General features: G+C 42.7%; 1 protein-coding gene across 4 annotated transcripts in view; it reads right to left on the bottom strand.

The window, feature by feature from the left end:
* Nucleotides 1–23,466, bottom strand: part of MEIS1 (Meis homeobox 1) — a 109,640-nt gene that overhangs the window by 4,319 nt on the left and 81,855 nt on the right. For all 4 annotated transcript variants that reach the window (XM_065630597.1, XM_065630598.1, XM_065630599.1 and 1 more), the window contains 3 exons: nt 19,510–19,586; nt 1,724–1,782; nt 28–117 (listed from right to left, as the gene is read on the bottom strand). In XM_065630597.1, the coding sequence (XP_065486669.1) occupies nt 28–117; nt 1,724–1,782; nt 19,510–19,586 (226 nt within the window). The remainder of the gene's footprint in view (nt 1–27; nt 118–1,723; nt 1,783–19,509; nt 19,587–23,466) is intronic.

Below are 23,466 nucleotides of genomic sequence, written 5' to 3'. Positions count from 1 at the left end.
CCGAGGTCACCCATCGGTGGGGCTTACCTGGCGCTCGGATGCCCATGTGCTGCTGGCCGTCCATCACGAAACCTCCCATCGGCTGCCCGTCAGGGTTATAGGGTGTTCCTTGACTTACTGGAAAAGTGCAGAACATTTTGCTCTTTAGCGACAGCCAAATGGGTCACCTCTTCTTCATGGCATCAAGACACAACCCCCCCACCCACGGACTGCACAAAACAACTATCGATCCTGGCTCTAAAAAGAAGGAATCGTAGAATCACAGAATCACAGAATAGTTTGGGTTGGAAGGGACCTTCAAAGCTCACCCAGTGCCACCCCTGCCATGAGCAGGGACATCTTCACCAGCTCAGGTTGCTCAGAGCCCCGTCCAGCCTGGCCTGGGATGTCTCCAGGGATGGGGCATCCACCACCTCTCTGGGCGACCTGGGCCAGTGTTTCACCACCCTCAGTGTAGAAAATTTCTTCTTCATGTCTGGCCTGAATCTTCCCTACTTTAGTTTAAAACCATCACTCCTTGTACTGTCATAAAAGGCCCTGCTAAGAAGTCTGTCCCCATCTTTCTTATAAGCCCCTTCTAAGTACTGGAAGATTAAAAACATCTACTTCTCAAATTTAGTGGCCGGGCTAACAAGCTTGCTTAGTTTTGGCTTGATTTCCTCCTGCGAGTTTGGAAATGAAGTTAGTGATCCAAAATCTCAAGACACGAGGAGCCCCGGCTCCAGCTGCTGCCGCTGCTGACGTCAATGCAAAGACCTGTATAGGAGCTGGATTTTATGGCTGGAATAGTCACACTGAAATCGCAGTGTGTTAAATTACGCCTGTGTGCCTTTCTAAGAGCAGGACCTGAACACATCCGTGCCAGATATTTACCTCTAATGACAAAATAATCGAATGTACTCAAAGAGGAAGCATGGCCCAAAGGTATCTTGGACAAAGACGAATTTGGATAGTTTGGCAGCGAGACTCGGAAAACAAAACCAATTGTGAATAACAGGCTATTCCTTGATGGTAAATACCCACACAGAGCTGTGAGCCAAGACCCCAGACAGAACCAGCATGTGAAAACTTAACATTTTTAAAAATAATAAATCCCCCCGAAGTAAACTCCAAACACTCAGCGATCCCAAAAGACAGCTACTAAAAAGAAGAGACAAGAGACAAAGGGAGCTTATACAAGTACCACTACCTGAACTCGAGGTTTTAACTGTACATTAAAAGCTGGCTTCAGAAGTAAGCTGCCTTGGGTTATTAAAGCACATAAAGCTCTACCTCATTGAATGTCTTTGAACTTTACTGAGTCCCACAAGCGATTCTGACCCCTTTGCCCTTTTGACAGGTAATAAAGTTTACAGCAATTCCACACCAAGCCATGCACCAGGGAGTGGTCACAGGAGCAGAAAGAGCTGGGAAGGAAAACTCAAAATAACTACTAAATAAAATAAAAATAACTTCAATTCCAAATGTGTTGAGAAAGTCCGGTCACGGAGCGGGTCATTTGAGTTTCTTTTTTTTAAATTTTCAATGTCTTTTTTGCCACCCAATATTTTAATAATGTTAAAATGATTAGGGTTGTAATGAAACAAAGCTGGTCGTATTTTAATTGTCAATCACTCCCAGCATTCATTTCTCGTTTATTTACCACGTAATGGACCTCCCGGTGAATGGCGTGAGGATGGTTTATGCCTCTGTGACTTGAATATAGTTACTATAGGGGACTTACCTGCTCGATTGGACTGGTCTATCATGGGCTGAACTATTCTTCTTCTAGCATTAATAAACCTGCAAGAAAAAAAGAGGAAAGCAAACGGTTATCGAAGGGGATGACTTCCACCCATCCCCGCCGTGGTGCTCTCCATCAGACTGCGTGGGGATGCAAATACTGCAAAACCTCTAACCCCGATGACCTTTGAGAGCACGAGCTTGGGGTTTCTGAGCTGATTTATGTTTGCCTGCTTTTTGCCACAGTCGGACACTTCCATTTCATCTTTTCATGGGGGAATTAGCGGAGTTTTCAGGAAACAATACTGGCAACACTCTTCTCAGTTCAGAATGAGACAGGAAAAAAAGGGTGAAGCTGGTGAGATGCTCATGAGGGCATCTGCTCCCTCCCCCTCATTAGTCCCATTTCTGCCTTATGTCCTCTGACTTCTTTTTCCCTTTTTTTTTTTTATCAAAACCTGCCCCTACCTCTTGCAAACCTAATTCCCTTTTAATGCCCACTATTAAGATAATGAACTGTGATGGCAGAACCCCATCAAATGAGGGAACGTCTGGAGTTTTATCACCGCTAAGTCACACTGCTGGGGACTTCAGAGCCCTGCATTCCTCGTAGCCATTTCTTGGTGGGCTTTCCCCCCCCTCTCTTTATGCAAAGTCTGAGAGGTCAAGGCGAGGTCATAGCTTTACAGTAATTGAATTTATAATCCTGTTTTCTCCAGCTAGGCCTGACCATTTACAGCAAACATCTTGTTAAACTGTAATTACTGGACTACCGAAAATTCCCCTCAAACAATGAAAAGCAGATCTTCGGAAAGAAAAAAAAAAAAGGTACAGTCGTTTTTAAAAAGAGCCATCTGCAACATTACTCTTTGCGTTTTTGCAGCTCTTCGCCTCAGTTTTGCAATGTTTATTTGGGAAAGGAATATTCAAAATAATTCGGAGCAAAACAGAAGGAGAGGCATCGCAAGTGCCCCGGTCCTCGTGGCGTTGCAATCAGGAGGCTCGAAACCATGGCTGGGAAGCTGTCCGAAGAGTGTTAGAAGAACTCTTGCGGTTTCACTCATCAAAAAGCTTAGTTAAAAACCATTTGGAAAACATCTCCATGAAGATTTAATCATGGCAAAGCCTCATAAACAGACTTTACATTCTTTACGAGAGAGAAAAACAATAATAAAACCACGTATGCCTTAATATTTACAAGTAAAGGAAGAAGTGTGAGCACATGTAATATTTACAAGTAAAGGAAGAAGTGCGAGCACATGTATAACCACACCATGCTTGTGAAACGCAATGGGAAAGTCTACAAAGGGCTACGCCGGGCTTGGTTTTGTTGCCTTTGCTTGGGGTAGCTTAGCAGGAGCTCTCCTACCATGGAGATAAAGCCACCAGGACATTCCTGCGGGAATCAGCTCTGCCCACCCTTCCCTTACACCGGTGAGGAGAAGAATCGCAAAGCACCACCCTGTGCTGTTTGTTTTGCCCTCATCAAAGACCAGCACAGAGATTTTGGTCCCCTCCTATCTCCCATTCCCAACTGACCCCCCCACTCCCTAAACTCTTGCAAAAATTCATCGAGACGTTGAGTCCTAATCTAACCTGTCTCAACAAAATGGGCTCAAAGGCACCAGTTCCAGGCGCCGATCTGGAAATGTTACATCTGAACTAGGTCATGTTTTGTCAGCAACAGTATTGGATCAATTTTTGCACACATTTCCAAAAAAAAACCCCCGCCTTAACTCCAGCAAACAGTGTTGCAAATCAGTTTATCATTATCTTGTACAAACCATGAAAATTAGAATCATGTGAGCAGAAGGTTAGACTAATTCTCCTTTCTCATTATAAGCACAGGTGTAGCACAAAGACCATGTGAAATAAGCAATTAAAAAAAATCTGCTTTTTCCCCCCATTAGCTGCCTTAGCTCCATGACCAATTAGAAAATTGTTTAATATCTGTAATCTGCATTTGCAGAAAACAATTTTCACAGTAACTCTCCTAAGTAAAACAACACCACAAAACCCCGGTGCTCCAGCCATTTCTTTCTGCAAGCCTGGCAGGATCTTGCTGTGTTTATTCCATCATTCTCCTGCCCAATTGCCAGGACCCGTTAGTGTGGCAGGAAGGCATTTCTTATTTGTATTTTCAGACATTTTGCGTAAGCCGTGAGATTGGCTGGTCACCGAAACCTTCATTTGCCGACAGCTTTTACCCCAAAGAAACCTTGAGCAAAATTAAGCACGCGCACCCCAACTTCACACCCTTCTCTTCCTTCTCCTCCAAACTAAAAGCACTTTTAATAAGAAGGGCAGTCTCATAATAACAAACGATATAGCTAGAGTTTACCAATAATTATCCACAAGATGGGCCTACAGTAAAACATATTCTCACCTGTTTGCCCCACGCTACCACTTGGGATGTCTGCTTTAAGAACATTTTACACAGAGGTACTTAGCAGTTATCTTCTTCCTACGCGTTCATATAAGTATTTTCTATAAGTAGCGATTCTGCCAAACAGCCCAGTGTTTGGATGTCTTCAGGGGGAATTCAGACGCAAGAACATTTTCCTTCTGGGTAAAGTAATAAAATGACATTCTCGCTCCTCCCACTAGAAGTCAAACGGAGGTCAGCTCCCCATCCTTGTATCTGTTTAAATAAACTGGTCCAGCTGTTTGTTTCCAGGATGCCCTTTAACCTTCTGTCCCATCCTCCCTGCCTTTGTAACAGAACGCTTTACTTTGCATTATAGTAGACTCCAAACCACTATGCATTAAAAAAAAAAAAAAGTATTCACTTTAAAGTTTCTTCCTGCACCCCAAACCTGGAATTCCTAAGAACCCATCAGATTAAAACTATTAATGTGGCTTGCCTTGAGAGAGCACAGTGCAGTGCTGTTACATTTGTAAATCACATTTGAGAGCTCCTTGCAAGCAAAATTGCGAATCAGCTGTTGCTGCAGAAATATACAGGCATGGGGGGACAATTTCCTCATACTCTCTGTTTTTTTCTTTGATAGAAGGGCCAAGATCTTTTGATTGCTCTTTGAATTTCCGAAGTGCTAGGCTGACGTACCACCAGCAAAAATCATGGAAGAGAAAAGCTAACAGGAAAAATCTTACTGCCTCTTTTCCCACGTGTTCACATTCACCTATTTCAAGAGAAAGAAACCCTGAATCACCCTTATTTTCAAAAGTTCAGAGGAATCAGGACCTAAACCAGAAATTTGCATATTAAGTGCTACTCAAATTGTCAGACTACGACTCAGTATAAAACTTAAGTTAATGATTAAGATGGCCACATAACCTTACCTGTGTGAGTAAAGACCTGCACAGGCTCAATGGCTTGCGGAAAGTATTTTTCCCCATACCAGTGCTCTATGCACTAGTACCTTTGCTTTGATATGGAAGGGGTTTTTTGCTTTGTTTTTGTTTTCCCCCAAAGAGCAGAATCAACAGCAGCACAAACAACATGAGATCCCTCAGTGTACAAGTTGTACCCATCTCCCTGCCCAAGGAGAGCTGAGAAATCTGCAAAAAGATGCTTTAGGTTGCTGTTTATCTTTTGTTTTCTTCTTTTCTTCTTTTCTTTTCTTTTCTTTTCTTTTCTTTTCTTTTCTTTTCTTTTCTTTTCTTTTCTTTTCTTTTCTTTTCTTTTCTTTTCTTTTCTTTTTCTTCTCTTTTCTTTTCTTTTCCTTTCCTTTCCTTTCCTTTCCTTTCCTTTCCTTTCCTTTCCTTTCCTTTCTTTTCTTTTCTGCAAGGGGAAGGACCTGGCACGGAGGAAACATTTGAACAGTTGGGCAAACACAGAAGTTTAAAGTATTTATTATTTTTTCCAAGTTAACTTTTCCTTGCCCTTTTGGATACATGAGATTGCGCTTTCCACTGTGTCCCAAAAAAGCAAGAAAAAACCCCAGCTAATCCACCTGCGTAACTCCCGAAGAGGACGAGGAAACCCTCTTTTTCTCCAATTTGCATTTTACTAGGATGTTTTCTCTTAGGCTTGTTGCCCGGGGTGTGTCTCCAGAGGTCACTGGCTGTCCCCCGGGTCGGTGCACGCCGGTCGCCGGTCCCACGGGTGAGATCCAGCCCCGGCCCCGGGGATGCAGCAATCCGCCTCTGCACTCTGACCTTCAGCTTGGCCGCCCTGGCTGCCAGGCACAAGTTTTGTTTCTTCTCAGCGAGAGGCAGCATGGCTGGTGATGACAAAAGACTTATTTTATTTGGAAATTGGCTACAATAATAGCAGCCAGAGAGCAAGGATTTTCGGAGGGTCACCAAACGCTCCGAAAGGCACAGTTCGCTACGGCTCAGGTTACAGCCTGAGTGACATTTTCTGCACAGATCTGTTCTTTCTCCCTTCCCCTTGTATTTCACTTCTGTTGAGTGAATAAAACAAGACCTTCCTCCGCTGTCACAAATTTCCAAAGTCACCTTTGCTCAAGAATCACCAGAGCGATTGTGGGGACTTCCAATTTGTGGTCTTTGAATGAAATTTTCCAGGACCAGCTGTCTGAAAGAAGATGCTAAGACTTTGCGGTATATTGAATTTTCCTCTCCCCCCAGCCCTCCCAAATGAGGAGAGTTTCACACCATTACTGACTTCTGATAGTTGGAGTTGCAGGCTGCTCCTTCTGAATATCGCCCCAAAGCGCCACATGCCAGAAGTCCGTGTATCACTAGCAGTGCCAAGAAATTCCCCAAAATCACTCTGCCTCATTTTCTCCTTGAGCTCCTTCTAGCAAACCAGGCGTAAGAACAATGAGAAACCCCACAGCACCTACAAACCTCAGTGCTAAAATCTCTCCTGCCCCTCTGAAAAAAACAGTGTCCCTCTTGACAACAAACAAATCATCATTTTTTTATAACAGATCCCAAAGTAACCAGAGCCCTTCAAACTGGCAAATAATTCACTTGTAAAACTAGCCGTACTCTTTTCTGCATACTGGGATCTTTCATTTATACAGCAGCAAAACAACCTTCTCTATTCAGCACTTAATTCCTCAACGCTTAACAGGTTTATCTCTAATAAAAACAATTTAAATGGAAAGTGTGCTATAAACTGGGATTATTACACTTCAGTAACTGCTTTATTCCTTACTTTAACATATTTTCATTTTTTTTTCCTGTGTATTTGTTTTCCAGACCTTTTTAAAGGAGTCAGTTAAAGAAAAGAAAAAACCCTGGAAATTATTTCACTGAATACTTTAAAATGTTTTAAAAACAGCCTTAAAAATAGCAAGCTCCCTCTCTAATTATGAACAGAATAAAATAACTGCAGGCTTGTGAATGGTAATCGCATCTGTGTGTCCCTAAAATGAGAAATAAATGTTAAAAGAGTGCTTACTGCCATTATTAGAAAGTTCTGATCCTGAAGTCAGTTAGTGTGCTTAATGATCCGTAACTACCAGTCATTAGCAATCCATGCTCTCTGTACTCCCTTTATTTGTAAAGAAAAAAAAAAATCCAAGACACTCAAGAAACTTTGTTCAATTTAAAGTCAAACCTCATGAAGTCATGTTTGGCAACTTTTCTTGGTTTCTCCTCCTCCTTCGAACCGAAGACAGTTCAGGACTGCAATACATCATTTACAACACTAAATAGAGGTAGGGAGGGAAGAGAGTACACGGGCTGCTAACCGCCCACTCCAGACGCGTAATATTGGCATATACTCCAAATGCAGGGAGCCCATCCATCAGGGGGTGGGGAAGGTCTCCTGAAAGTTCTCCTTTCCTCTCCCTCCCTCCTCCACTGGCAGCACCAGCACCAGGAACTGTATATAAGGCTGGGGGTGTTGCAAGACAATATTGAAGAGTGAACAAATAAAATACTATGCAAAAACTAGTGATGAAAAACCACTAATTAGCTGACAAATTTGATGTAAAGCACTAATGAAAGCCATGTGTGGTTCTGCAATTTAGTTTTAAAAATAGCATCTGACTTCAAGCATTACTATGTGACCCCACCGATGGATTCATGTTGTGCATTCAGAAAAGTTGCTTTAAAGCGCAAGAGTGCTATTGAATCTCTCGCAAGCCAGCCCTGCTAATGTAACAAGCATATCGAGTGCAAAAATAGAAAGCAGAGAGATGGGATCAGGTATGCGCTCCTTGTAAGAGAGCCGGCTATGCCCTACATTCGGCCGGCCCAATGTGCGCCAGCTCCACCTTTGGCCACCTCCTGTGCTTGCTCTTCTCCCAACCTCTTAAGCCTCGCTTCCCCTCCCGCTCCATGCCGTGCGTTCTTCTTAAATCACCACGGGATGCCTCCTGCCTCCAAATAAACAGACCAGATTTGGTGGAGCACCCTGCTGCCAGCCCCATGGGACACCACGCAGCTTCAGTGACCGCCTCGGGGTGGCAGTGAGCCCGGAGGTAGCTCGTGCTGTCGGTGCAGAAGGTACGGCTGATAGCTTTCCATCGAGGTATGACCCATGAGCTCCTGGCCCCACTCTCTCCCTGGCCCAAACACTCCCCTAGACCCATCTCTGCAGAGGAAACACAGCTGGTGGCTGCTCCATCGGTCTTTCTAGAAGAAAGCTGGGAACACTTTTCCCATCTTGCACAATTTTTCCTGTTCCCTAGCAGGATGGAACTAAAGCCTATTTGTATTTATTCAGCTAGTGTTGAATGATAAACAAGGGAGGGACTTGCTAGGGAGGAGTGAAGAGCCAACGTGCCTGGGGAAGGGCTCCCTGAAGATGCTCCTCCCTGCTCTGCCCATCTCCGGTGCCCTCCCACATCACAGCCCAGCTGCTGCTGGCCTTTCTGGTATGCTCTCCTCCTTCTCCCCCTCCCCTCCCATCCACAAATCCCACTCAGTCCTCCAAAAAGCCCAGCCGACATGGAAAGTTTCTGGTGAAAATCCGGGTCCAGCACCCAGACGTCTCCCCGCCGATGCCAGGGAGCCGGAGCAGAGGCCGTGCCGGCGGTCTCGCCTGTGCCAGGGAGGGCTCGCAGCAACCTCATTCCCTGACACCGCAATTCCCCGGGGGTTTAAAGCAGATGTAAACTCGCCCTCGGCAGCCAGATGATGTAAGGGGAAATCTTTACATGGCAAAGCGCCAGCGGAGCTGACCTCCCGTCTCTTCCCTGCTCCCAAATCCCAGCGCAGCTGTACTCCGCTGATCTCCGTGTGCCACAATTAGCCTTTAAGGAATATGGCAAGGATTCATCTAGTAGAGCAGCACTTAAAGGCTGCTCTAACTCCCGCCTGGACCCCAAAACAACACTGCAGTTGGGTACGCAACACACTACCAGCCAAAATCTTGCCTCCCACAAAAATGCCCAAGGACTGACGCTGCGTAGTTGTTTTTCCACTGCAGATCTGCAGAGCGATTCATCTCAGCAGCATCCAGTGCACTGTCTTTGCTGGGACAGAGATGTACGTGCTTCGATGTGCAGACAAAACCAGACGCCACAAACCCCAGGACCTCCCAAAGGCTCACGGCAGAGGGTGCACGATCTCTCCACGAGCTTTGAGAGCAGCCCAGACTGCGACACACATCTCCTGGATCGGGGTTTTCTCCAAGACTGAGGGGGTTCTGACTCTCAACTTTCCACCTGAACCTTCAGGAGAGCATGTCTGGACTTTGTAACTCAGGTCCTGCTCTGGTGCACGCCATCAGGGCAACCCAGCGGCTTGTCTTCAGAAGATCGCTTCAAATCAACAACCCAAGTCCCACGCCATGGCAGGGTTTACACTGGGAATGGGTGAGAACTGATAGCGAAATACTCGCTACTTCTTTGAAAACACTCCTTTCTCTTCCAGCAACTTCCTTGTCCTCTGTCAATCCAGCATAACCTCTTATTTAAGGGAATGTAGCGTTTGTGAGAGGTGCCCGTACGATCTCCCAGCTTTCTCCTGCTGCACAAGTGGTCTAAACACAGGAGTTCCTCCTTTGAGGTCCAAGGCTTTTTCCATACATCAAGTTGGGAGCCTTGTCCAAACAGTTTTCTCGTGTTCACTCCTACCTACAATGCACACAGCATGGGAGCTGGAAGCTGTGCATGGTCCTCCAGCCCAAGCGAAACCAGAGAGGCTGCTCCCACATCTGGCACTGGTTTAAGCATGCTCCTGCTCACTGAAGGATATGAGAAATGCCATGTCTGTGCTCCTGGATGGATCTCCTCACCCTCCTCATCTCCAGAAGGCCACTTAAGGAGTTTGGAGCAACTCCGTACCCTGTCACTGCACACCATTCCTCCTGCAGGACATGGAGAAACGAACCCAGGGTGGCCAAACCGAAAGCCTTGACAAGTGCCTTTGGGAGAAAACACCGCCAGAGCTCCCAAAGAGAAAACATAATGAACATCTATATGGGACTTGTGATTTGTATGCGAAATAGGCTTTGACATCGCTCTGGTCTACACCCCGACACATCGGTTCAGGACGGAGGAGGGAAGCTGTGATTCCTGTGGTTGCGTCCTCCTTACCACTACCGAGACAGCAAACATGAGCGCGTTGGTGTATTTCGTGTGATGTGGGCACCTGCAAAACTGGTTTCTTTTTTTTTTTTTTTTTTTTTTTCCAGAAACCACAAAAGATACAACTCTGACTCACAGCCAACCTGAAACACAACCCCACACTTCTGGACGAACTCCCCCCAAGACATCCTACTTCAAAACATTGTTTTCTAACCACTACTAATAACCTACTTTGTAATCTACTTTATCTAAACATAATTTCCCATTAAGTGAAGTAATTAATTTTGCTTATAATCCTACTCCTGACGGCATTTTATTCAGGGCAGAAGAAAAGACACGCTCAGAAAACAACGCAAACAAAACACACACAGGGAGGTCAGAGGAATGTCAAAGATAAAAAGAATTTGTGAGACTACGTGACATGAGAAGCTCAGGGATCAGCCCCCCAGATGGTACAAACCACCTTTATAAACCAAGTGACAAGTCAGACATCTCTGAGACAAATCTGAATTAAAAAGGAGCAATTGCTCCCGCACTTTATCATTAGCCAAAAAAGCCACAAGGACTACAGGGCAAGAAAAATAACCCATGAAACTGTTACATGACCTAGATTTTGTTGAAGACCTGCAGAAGTAATATTTTTTCAGCAGCATCTGCTGCCTTTTTTTCCTTTTTCAAAAGTAAAATAAAAAGCAGAAGCCTCGTTGGCTCTATTGCTGGTAAAGCCAGCCATACATCATTTACACCAAAATCATTTCAGGGCAGGCAGGGCAAAACGCACGCCCGTCCTCGCCCTGTGCCTCTGGCTGTGTTTCATCTTTTGAGAAGAGAAAATTGTTTTAGCTGAGAAGGAGGCAACATTTGCCCCATATTTAATATTTCAGGCTGACTTTTTAAGCAGGCAGTTTTGTTTTATGCAGGTGCAGCCCGGAGCTAGCACCTGATGTAAGCGCGAGAGAGGGTCTCCGAGGGCACCTTTCTCCCCGTGTTGGTGTTTCAGTTTGTGACGGTTAATCTCTCTACAGCAACCTCAGCAACTGTTGACACAAAATAGGTGGAGATCAGGTCTGTGCAAGCACAAAATACCAGAAAGGCAAACTATATGTAAACACACTTCAGATAGCTATGACAAGAATAGACCAAAACCTGACTTGCAAAGCAATGACAAACCATTACTCTCCTCTTCTCTCTCTCTCTCTCCCCCTTTTTTTTTAAATATATATATATTGAGGGTATATATTTTTATGTATTTATTTAATATATATTGAGGGTATTTTTCCTGACAGAAGCATCTCTCGCACTAAAGAGAAACCAACCCCCGAGAATTTTATTTACAGAAGGTGGCACAGAGCCTTCCCCTTGCTTGCAACACAGAATTTCCACACTACAACAGTGTTCTGGATGGGGTTTTTTAAAGCCAAACTCTTGTTTGAGACAATGCACACCTGAATCTCAGCCTTTTAAAATAAAAAGTAGCAACCTGGTCCCTATCCTGATCCTGCACAGCAAAGTTAAGGCAGGAGTAGAGAAAAGAGCAAGCAGCGAATGTTTGCATGGTGCCTTTTCATCTTATCTCCCTGACACCTGACAGTGCATTCATCACAGAATATTAATGCATCGACTAAAAAAAAGTTTGTCAGGAACAAAACCACCCCAGAGCAGGATGTAAGGCCCAAGGGAAAACAGGATATTTTTGGCTGTGTATTAACTTCTCGAGTGCCGAACACCTTTCATTAGTCAAGACCATTGGCAGGTAAAACTCGTGTGCACTGTATGATGCTCTGCAGTGGAAACCAACCTTTCTCCCTCTCAAAAAAGCATCCGTGTGGATAAAATAACACCAGATACTTTATTTGCTCAATGCTCAGGGCGCCACTAATGAGTCTGTCAGTTCATGCAAAATGATTCCACGTTTGCTCTTGAAATAAATGGTGTTTCCTCTGCTGGTTTTGCCTGGCCTGAACCCAGGGGACGTCAGAGCAGTGGTTAGGGGAAACGTCCTCCTTTGGTGCTCCTGGATGGGGTGACCCCTGTTTTGGGGCAGTTTGAGGAATGTGGAGACTGCCAGGTGTACCAGCGCTCCAGGGTGAACACCTTCCTCTGCTCCACCTGAAGTCCTGCAGGCCGAGAGCAGCTTTACCCCAAAAAACCTCTTTATCCACTTCTTCTGACCATCTGCCTCCTTTGGAAAAACACCCGTGTTTTGTGCCAAAACCGCATCGCTACTCTTTAGATCCGCTCACCGAAACCAAATCCTGCATGTTTAAACTACTGCGCTGTATTTTTAAACGGCTTTACTGAATTAAAAAAAATACCAGCCTAAAATCCGGTGATACAAGAGTACCTGATGGCTCTAAATTCACGACTCTTCCCCCTGCAAGCTATTTGCTCAGCTTTTCTAATAATACCTTGGCTGCCTGGCAGCTCTCCAGGGCTGTCTGAGGCAATATGCAATCTAAACATTTTTTCGTCTGATTTCAATATTTTCTTATGAGTAACTATACAGGATTTTACCTAGTGAGTATTCCTGATTGCTGTAATTTAAGAACAGAGAAATAGACTACAGATGTAATATTATTATTACAATTGGCATTCAAGGTGAAAGGTATAACAATTAGCTAAGACTTAGTGAAAACATAAATGTAAAAATCTACTTGAAAAGCCTAGCACATGGTACTTTCAGAACAGCTAATTTATCGCACATATTCCAAATTGCTCAAAGAGTTTAACAATTCACCCAGCAAGATGCTTTTAAAAATAGTTTTCTTGGAGGTTTGTGTTTGGGGTGGAGGGTGGGAAGGTGTGGATGATTTTCATGTTGCAAACACCTACCGTCTTATTTTACCCTGGAATAGCAAACAATATGTATTTGTTAAACCTGAAACACATATTCTTTCTTATTTCAATTTTCTCCTGTTTTTTCCACGTATTCCCATTAACGAAACAGTGTTTAAATAACATCTGCATACGTATTCTTGAATCACATAAAGAAGAAAAGTAAATAGTTTCCAAAATCTGATGGTTAAGTTTGTATTGCTGAAGCTGAGAGGATAATTTGTGAATGTTTTAAGATTTACAAGTAAATAAGTACTTGTATTTACTGTATCTGATTACTGAGAAAAGTATTTGTTATGTTCTTACACAGATTCAAATTGCATCTTGACCTTTTCTCATTTAATCTGTTTACTGCAACAAAAGCAGTAATAGATACATCTGAAAACAAGCAGATCTTTTACTTGCCTAGGACTAAAAACCCCTGAGTGCAACATGCTCTGCAAAGCAGCAAACCGAACAGCTTGCCTGGTTTTTGTAGCCTGCGATCTGGTGGAGCAGCAGAGGTGAAAATCCACTCCTGCGTGTAGGACCAGCACCTGCTTTTGCTATGCTCCCTCCCTGCCAGCCTCCTCCCCCGCTTACACCCTAAAAATAGTGCTCAAGTGGGACTAAAGCGGTGTGCTGGTCATGTGCTGGCCTTTTGCTCGGGGTGAGTATCGCCCTCAGCGAAGGAACTGAGTGAAGCTGAAGTCGATGCTTAACGCTCGGCCCCATGAAGGAGCCTTTCCATCCCCTCCAAGGGGCTGGCGTGGGGCTCAATGCATGGGAATCAGAGGACATCACCACTCGGATTTTGGGGTATTTCAGGTGTGCTTCAGATGCACTAAACCCTAGGCATGCTATGATTAAAAAAAAAAAAAAAAAATCTCAGCTGGAAAACAGCCTGGGACTGTTTTGCAAAAGGTGGCAAGGTGGAGAGCCATGCAGCTGCTCCTCCTTCCCCTCCATGTCTGTGGAGGGGCGGGCAGGGGTTTTCTGCATCTGCCCCCATCTGTATTCCCCCATCTGCCCCATCAGCATCCCCCATCTGCCCTATCTGCATCCGTCCACCTGCCCCATCAGTATCCGTCCCCATCTGCATCCCCCCATCCACCCCATCAGCGCTCCCCCATCTGCAGCCCTCCACCTGCATCTCCCATCTGCCCCATGAGCATCTTTCCCCCACATCCCCCCATCCGCATCTCCCAATCTGCATCTTCCCCATCTGCATCCCCCCATCTGCTCCATCTGTAACCCCACCATCTGCAAGCCAGGCCAGGTAAGACCTGCGAGCAGATGGGAAGGACACCCCTCGCTGTGGTGGTCCCCATTCATTGCTGGGTTCTGGGGTGCAATCCCTCATGAGAAGTGCAAAATCATCCCGTCCCCGCCACGTCACCCATGCCATGGCAAAGCGCTTCATCCCCTACCCCATGCAACTACAGAGCAAAGAAACAGAAGCATGAGAAAATTTCCTGCTGGAGAGGAGCTGTGATGGGGCTAAAAGTATTTCTGGGTGTCTATGCCCTGAAGTGGCTGTGATACTACATATAGTAAAGTGGTCTGGTCTATCTATCACAAACCCATCTCAGATATTTCACACTCATCTTCAGGCTGGTCTTGGAGCCTTTTTTAAAGTTATTCCTTACAAAGTTTCAGCAAAATAACTTCAGCTGTCTCCAAGAATGAGATTAGGGAAATTTACATTATTTGTTCATTTTTTCCAGTGTGTTTGGTTGGGATTATATTTTTTTTCAAGCCTAGAACATTATACACAAAAGTGATATTTAAAGAAGCCCAGGTCATAAAATCAAGAACTCAGGAGTTAGGAAACTGTATTAGTAGAGCTGCTTGCACCCTATTCTTTAATCTATTTTATAAGCAAACAGTCCAGTTACTAGCTCACGGTACAATTTTTGATAGCGCCCAATGCTTCAACCACCCCAAAGATGGTTTTGTTTGTTATAAGAACAAATCAGGGCACTATAATGCAGAAAAATTCATTTCTACAGGAAATAAACTTCATCAAAGTTGAATGAGTAAGGCAGCAAATGGCAAGAAAAGCAAAGCAGTCCTGGCTGAAGCAGCTGAACACTGCACTGGAGAAGAGGATTCAGCTCTGCTGCTGCCTTGGACTGCTTGGGAGCTACTGAGTAAATCATCAAAACCAAACTTTTCACCAGCAGTTACTGATTTCTCACATCTCTTCTCCCTACCCAACACCAGAGGTTGGCAATGTAAGACTTCAAGGCACTAAAAATGTGAGATTTTCCACTGAAAATGGTGGTTGTGCTGGACCTGGACCTCCCTGAGCCTCAGCTCTTCACCTGTAAACCAGGAAAACCCTCTTCTCTCTTTGCAGGGGAGCTGTAAAAATATCATGCAGACCAACAACCTTGTATGCACATACAGGCAAGCGGAGGTCAGGGGAGGACTTGGGTATTACAGCAGTAAGTGCCATTGGAAAGCCTAGCAGTAATTATTAATTCAATTTTCAAGCACGGTTTGAATACAGCTCAACAAACGAAGCACTGAAGAATGAGCGTAAGATAAAATATTGACTAGCTGCTCCATCATTGTCTGGTCTGTGCCCTAGATAACATGAGGGTACTTTGGAAAAAGCAGAATGGAAGCACCTAATAAAAGGCTGGAGCTTTAAGAATTTGAATTTTTAAGATCATTATAGTGCAGTCGTATGCACCTCTATGTAGAGAGATAGTTACATATAGATATGCACATACAGAGAGGCTATACAGGCACATCATTCTACAAGTACACAGACATTTGTCTGTGTGTACCTAGACTTTCCCAAAACATAAACAAGCATCTGACACCTAATGCAGCATTTGATGAGAATTGCTCTCTCTTCTTGGTAGAGCACCACCAGTAATTATTTACCGTTAGTTCTTAACAGGAAGAGATTCAGCTGGGACGTAGTCAACAAGAAAACTGTATAGATGGTTCAGTATCGCCTGGCTGGCTCTCAGCTGATGTAAGAAGCGATTGTATCACACCTCCTGGATATTTCAGTCACGGTTTTTATCACAGGGGAAAAACACCTTATTAACCTGCACTTGGTCAGGTCCCTTCAGTGTCCATATATGCAATGCTATCAAAACCATACAAGTGCCCCTCCTAGTTCACATCACCATGCTTCGAACCCTAAACTGCTGTGAGGTTAAATGACTAACAAGACAGAAACCTGAAGGGTTCATTTAGACTAAAGACATCTTGAACTCTGCTACCTTCCTACCTGCCATAGATTTTTTTTTTTCTTGCAACAGGGTAAGGGCTCTCTCTTCCCACGACAGAAACATCCCACTGTGGCAAAAAGATGGTCCTATAAGACAATGTTGGTGATTTGCAAGGAAAATCGTTGTGTGTGAAAAAAACAGAAAAAAAATCCTCTGCGTGGATTATTTTATTACTTTAAAAAAGACCAAAATAACCCAAGGAAAAAGGTCAAGTTAAAACTGTGGTATTTTTAAAGATGTGCCCTACCACTGATACATTTTCTGGCACATCTTGCATCATCACCCCATTCCTGTGACGACTCTACCATCAATAGGAATTGCGTGCATCAGCTTGGGGAGCCCAAACACCGGGCAGACCGTATGTGAAAAGCATTTTTTTTTTCGCTATGGCAGAGAACTGAAGTATGCAACTAGCACATACTGTAAAGGCATTCAAAATATGACCAAAAAATCTGTTCAAATGCTTTCAATCTGCAGAAAACAAATGCTCTCTTCACTGACTGCTCTGTGGCAAACTTCAAATTCCATCCAGAAAATCCAGCATTCCCAGTCTGGGCTAACGACCATGCTACCAGACATGAGTTTATGTTTTTCATGCACATTTCATGTATTCCCACATGCTGTGTTGCTGCCAATAATTTATGACTGATCTGCACCCAGCTTGCCCTTCAGCATTTTATTTAATCTCTGCAACAGTGATTTACAATGACTCATCATTAATACAAAAATGTACATGTGTGTTAACAAGTTTGGAAGAATCTAAGGAGGAAAGCAAAATTTTTTGCAAGTCGTGGCTGAATGACTTATGAGCCCTCTAAAGGAAGGCAAAGTCAACCAGAAATGATACGTTAGCTCTTCCTTGCAGCAAACGATTTAGGCAAAAAGAGTTTCTTCTCCTGCATACCACCTTAGAAGAAAAGGGATTGAGGAAAAGGTTGGGAGAGGGTTGCCCACATCCCCAGATTTGGGAAGGGATAAGTAGCTTGTCGTTCGTGCCACAGCTGGATGTTTCCTAAGGATGCCTGTGTGTGTGTGTGTGTGCAACCTGCACACTCAGCCACGGCCTCACAGCCCCCTTGTTCCCTAGCATCCATTACAAAAAGCAGGGGCTGAATGACCCTATTTTGGCATTTCTGCCCACCACATATCGATATCTGTTATTCAGAAAAGTCCTGACCGGCTCTACAGTGTTAAATCTTCACTGGGCTGGGAAGGGGAATTGCCTCAATAATTTATACAATTGTAACACCACAGCAGAATTACCAAACTAGCTCAAGCAGAGGAAGCCTGCCCTACATCCACAAGACTTCAGTTATAATGTATTTTGACCTACTTTTATTTCTTTTTTCCTTGCACATAAGGAACTTATAAAAACACATCTGACACAAAGCCAAAGTAAAAACTCCTCAAATCCGAGGTGAGATGGGTACGGAAAAACACCCTGGGAAGTCACTTGGGCAAAATTCCACCAGCTTTAGTTCAAAGCATCCCATGTTCATCATCTCGAAAATTTTCTTCAATGGAACATCCTAAACTGACGTGGTTGCCCACACCGAACCCTACGCTCCCAGACCCCTCGGAAATAGCACACGCTCGCTCCTCCCATCGTTAAATAAGACCCCTGACGGATATGCACAGCTTCTCAAATGGCCAAAGCACCTTTCGTTAAACTGCGGGGCAACCATATAAATTAGGGTATCACCTGCATGAACGAACGTTGGAGGACATAAACCTGAAGCAAACACTATTTTTCCTGGCTGAGCCAAAATACCACAGGTTACATTTCTTTATAACACCTATTTTATGTTTAGTGCCTTTTATCCCTCCATTTTAAAGTAAGTATCTTGGAAGCATACTTCACATAGACTAAGTATTTGCTATTTTCCTTTTATTCAGTGTCTTAAAGGGCTTCAAAAAATGGATCTCCCAGAGCTGCTGTGGGGTCACAGAAATTGATAACCCTTACAAGCTATGCTTATGTGAGCCTGCCTGCGTCTCCCAGATAGTGTACTTTGTAAATTAATCCTCCAAAGGCAAATATATTGTAAGTAGCTTGTTATCTCTAAAGTACTAAATTGAAGAATACATGGGATTATATTGACAGAAATTACATTTTCTGTAATGGGGTTTAATATATCTGAAATCTCTCCCATAGGCTCCTACTCTCTCTGAGAGAGGAGGGTTTGTTAATGTAGGTGCATTGGACATCAAGACCAAATTCATTCACCAAAATGGATTAGGCCATGTAATCAGAGCTTCAGTAATATTAATCTCTGACACTTATTGAACAGAAAAAAAATACTTTTGTCTGCAAACTGGCATTCCTCCCTCCCTTTTCGCCAGCAGGCTCACCATTTGCCTTGGCCATTTTCTGGGTATTACTTCAAAGAGGATAAGGTTTCCTATCATAAACACTAATCTAAAAATATTAGGACAATTAATTAGATACACTTAGTTTTACAAGGTATTAGATTGCAATACACTTCAAGTATGACACTTGTTCTGGAATAGTGGGAGAAACCTGCATTTCAATGCACTAACAAAGGGTAATAAACAGAACTTTTTACAAATAGTTTGCTGTTGTGTTTTTATACTTAAATTATGAGTAATTTTCACTGGTTGCCTTCGCCATGTCCTGGACAGTTAGCAATCCCAAATCCACTGCAGAAATAGCACAGATCCTGATTTCCTTCAAACAAATCCCTGGTACAACAGATCAGAGGTTCCAGCAACCCTTAGCTGAACAAACAAATAAAATTGCTCCACTGTACTTCAGCAGCTATGAGCCAGATCGTCCTCAAAGTTCATTCAAGATTGCAAAAACTGTACTTTTTAAATAAATTGGTAAAGAGATTGGACATCAGTCAAAAAGAAACCCCCCACTAACATCAAAAAAAGCAGGACAGCATCCCAAAACAACAATACAATCTGCAGAAATGGGGCCAACCACCCCTTTTTTTCACCCAATATCTCAACCTCTTCCAAGACCAAAGTTCTCAAAATGGATGTGGCTTTCTATTGCAGAAGACACTTCCTCAGCGAGAAGCAGGATTGGTACCCAAATACAAATACACTGAAATCTGCCCGCTGAAAAAGTGATGGGAAAATAAATATCACGTGTTTTCTGCGATAGAAAACCTCCGAGTTCCCATAATTGAAACCACTCCCCCAGCGATATCACTTTTGCATCAATAAACTGCTGACGGGGGAAGCAGATAACAGCAAGGTGTGCCCTCAAAAATGCAAAGCATTAGCCGGAGGGTGCCAGCAGCCCTATAGAAACACTAAGGAAAATTACTTACCAATTGTTCACTTGAAGTATAGTGAGCCCTGTGTCTTGTGCCAACTGCTTTTTCTGTTCTTCTGAAGGGTAAGGGTGCTATAAGACACCAAAATAAATATATACATTTAAAACAATGCTTTTTTTGGCCTACTTTTTTTTTTTTTAAATTAAAAAAAAGACCAAACAAAACTCAAAAAAACCCCAGAAGCATGACATCTATTATTGAAAGGTGAAAATGCTGAGGTGTGTCACTCGTTTATAATTATTAATGGGCTACTACATCACTTAATTAATGGCAGTAAAAGACAAGCCAATTATAAAGATTAGTGAAGTGGAGAAATAACTGCTTAGGATACTGGCAGTACCTTGATACTCAAGAAGGATATTTGTTGCATTAGCTGAAAGTTTTTGCACTTGTCTCAAATGACCAATTAGAGTCAGATCACTTTTTTTTTTTAATGTATTTCACAGAACAATAAAGAATGCGATGAAGCACTTTGCTGTAAAAATAAAACACACTGATGTTTTCTGAGATAGTGAAGACAAATCTTGCCAGTGCCCCAAAATAATTTGCAAATAAGATCAGCATCCCGAACATAAACAAACGCCTGGGTTTTGAACACAGGCCAACGCAAGGTCAATGATCAGCACATTTTTGCCTGGCATTAACATAGCTGTGCTGCACTAATCCTAAGAGACAGAAAATAAATACTGGTTTAATTGAAGATAATGTTAAAATTAAATCGTAAGTTTCTTGTGAGAACTTGATTGCTTTCTCAGAAAATTCGCTTTTGCATGAATACACATTGCTTAATAAATCAACAGCAAAAACCACATCCAAGTCTGAAATTTGGAAATGACATTAGCAATATCGTTTCTGTCCTTTCTCTCCATGTAAAAATGTCACTGTCCCAAAAGGAAATGGATAAATATTGCAAACATAACAATTCCCAGGAAAAACCCTGTTTTAAAGATCTGGCTCAGCTCCTAACCTGGACACCCAAGTCTCAGTACCCATGGGATTCAGATCTGGTCTCCTGCAAGGTACTTAATAACATTTCAGTACAGATAATTCGGTATAACTGGTTATACCTGTGCCAATATCCCCTTTAGCAGTTGGTTGTTGCTGTTATACACATATCCCCCTTTTTTTCTTTTTCCCTGAAACATTCCCATATTCTTTGGATGTAATCTTCAGCCTGATATTACACAAGATGTAAACTGAAACCTTGTAAAGTGTAAGAATTTAAAACCTCATAAAATTCCGCAATGTTATTGGTATCGTAACTATTTAGCAGATTTTATATATTCTTGTAAACAGCATAATCTGACATCTAATAGCTATGTTACATGGCTGCCTCACTTCATTTTACCAAATAGGGGGTTTTGTTGTAACTCTGGTAACTTCCCCTTGCCCAACGTGCCCATTTCAAAGCCCACTGCCATGGCCATCAGCTCCAAAAGTAGTTTGTTTGGGTTTTTTTTCCCCCCCAAAAATGGTAGGGACTTGCCATTCTTTTAAAATACTGTTTTCTTGACAGTAAACCCACAGATAATCTGGACAACTGTAAACTACCCCGAGTATTTTCTGCATGTACAGAAAACAGCTCCAGAATTGCAATGTGGAGGACACAGAGAAAGGGATTTTACTTATTTTTTAATGGGTAATTTGCATTTTGCACATGCAAAAATATAGCATGAATTTTATCGTCCACATTATACACATGTTCATCCACAACAGAGTCATACTTGACTTACGTCCATCTATCTGAACATAATATTTTGCATCTCTTAAAAAAAACCCCCTACATAGATGATATGTAACATTTTCATCTTTATAGCTTACTTCCCATTTCATTACTTTGCTATCAAGCAAAGACAAAATTATTCTTTTTTTTTCTTATTTCGCTTTGCCACCTTACATTTGATCTAATTTTAAGTAATTGAACAAACTGTATCTAATTTCATGCAGCAAGCAATAATTACTAGAAAGCCTCTAGCTATTGGAATTGAGAACTCTGTCTCCATTAAGCAATTTTCAATTGTTCTGGACTTTTTTCCAAATAGACAAGACTGGATAAAATTAGCCATCAAAATAATAAAGTCACTGTAAAAATCATTGCTTCAAAATCCCAACCCCCAAATTCCTCAAATTGTGGTATGTTTAAGGTCATCTGTTTTTTTCTTCATAGCCTAGCACAGCATAAACTTTTAATTTCATGATAAATCTATAATTGCCATAATCACATGACAGCCAGGACTTCATGTAGCTAATCCCTCTTAGCTAAAGGTTCACAATGCGGCAGGTTTTTTAACTACGATGCAGTGTGGTTTAAAATACCTTAAATGCTGGGCATCCTTATTATATAAGCTTTATGTGGATCGTACGAGTTGTTCCTCTGTAGGCAACGCCCCCCCCCAAAAATAATAAAAATGACTTGACAAAGAATCAGCATGCCACAGGCTAGGCTGCTATAAAAACATTCAAAGCCTTGTTGCATTCCCACCCACAGGGCTATGAAGGCCTGCGCTACAGGCAAAGGCAGACATCACATTGCAACAGAGAGAAAAGGGGAAACCCTGAGAACTGCCATTTTATGAAGAAATAGGAAATTCAGTCAAAACTGTTGCTGTTGCTCTTTAGTTCACCCGTGCGAGAACGACAGGTGCCTTCCAATAGCTTTCTAATAGTTGTTTAAAGGGATAAAGACACATGCACAGAGATATGTGTATGTATATTTGCATATATGTATATTTTACTTGTGTGTATAAAACATATATATATATACAGACATAAATATACATATTCCAGTTAAATGGTTTAGTTTTAGGTAGTTCTGTGAGGAGCAGGGAGTTGGACTTGATAATCCTTACAGGTCGCTTCCAACTTGAGATATTCTATGATTCTATGAAATATACACAAATTAAAATATATAAATATATATGGAAGTGCATGTCTAAAAACAACACACTGACTCCAGTTGGCAAGTCCACCTATCACTCTGGATCACTTTGGGATATCAAAGCAAATTGTACCACTGTTCAATAAACAGTGACTTGAGACCTTTACTTTGTTGTGTACATTAGCTCCTACCATTATCTCTTAAAAGCTTAATTATTTGCAAACAATTGATTAAGATGGGAATTGGAAAAAAGAGACGCCAGACCACCGGGAGAGCTGCAATGCATTAGGAAAGCAAACAGAATTACCTTTAGGTCTTATAATCAGAATTAACGATTGGGACCCGTACGCCAGGCAGCGCGAGAAGCTGTAACGCTCTCGCTGGAGTGTTTTCCATTTGATCTGCATTAACACCTCGAGTGAAAGCCATAAAACGGTGGTTACAGATGGGAAGGCTGACCCTCCTTCCCAGAACCAGCCCAGCTTGCGTATACTGGAAGACTGCAGACAGGCTTTCTTGCCAAGGCCAGGGGAAAAGGGCAAATCCAAGGCGGGGGGGCGCGGAAAGGTAGGGAAAAGGTAGGAAGCAGGCAGGTTAAAAAACAAAAAAAAAGAAGGCGTTTGAAAGAGTAAGGCTGTCAACTGATAAGGACTCTGAATCTGGCTCCGGTATTTTCTGATCACGCCTGCTGCTGCTACAGCACTACAGAGCAGCATCCACCGAATGGTATGAGACCCAGTGCTTTTCCCTTCCCATAAATCTAGTGCTGAAATGCGGATTGTTTGGCACCATTAATGTGTTTTTGAGGCTCTGTGGTATTACTTTTAATAATGACTTAGTACAGAAAGTGATTGCTTAATAACACCATCAAAGTCTGCATGCAAATGAAAATTATCCCTGGGGGATTTGCCCAGGGTAATATGAACAGTTAAGGAACATTTGAAAAGGTAAAAATAACTATGCAAAATATGAGTCAGAGCAGTCGTTTTAGCAGTAACAAAGAAATCAAAGTGACAGAGAGAAAAATGTAGCTTTCCATCATATTCTCTCGTCACTGTTTTATGAATGGTATT

The sequence above is a fragment of the Caloenas nicobarica genome, chromosome 3, assembly GCF_036013445.1.
Source record: "Caloenas nicobarica isolate bCalNic1 chromosome 3, bCalNic1.hap1, whole genome shotgun sequence".
In the NCBI taxonomy this organism is placed as follows: Eukaryota; Metazoa; Chordata; class Aves; order Columbiformes; family Columbidae; genus Caloenas; species Caloenas nicobarica.
This window is presented reverse-complemented; position numbering and strand designations above follow the sequence as displayed.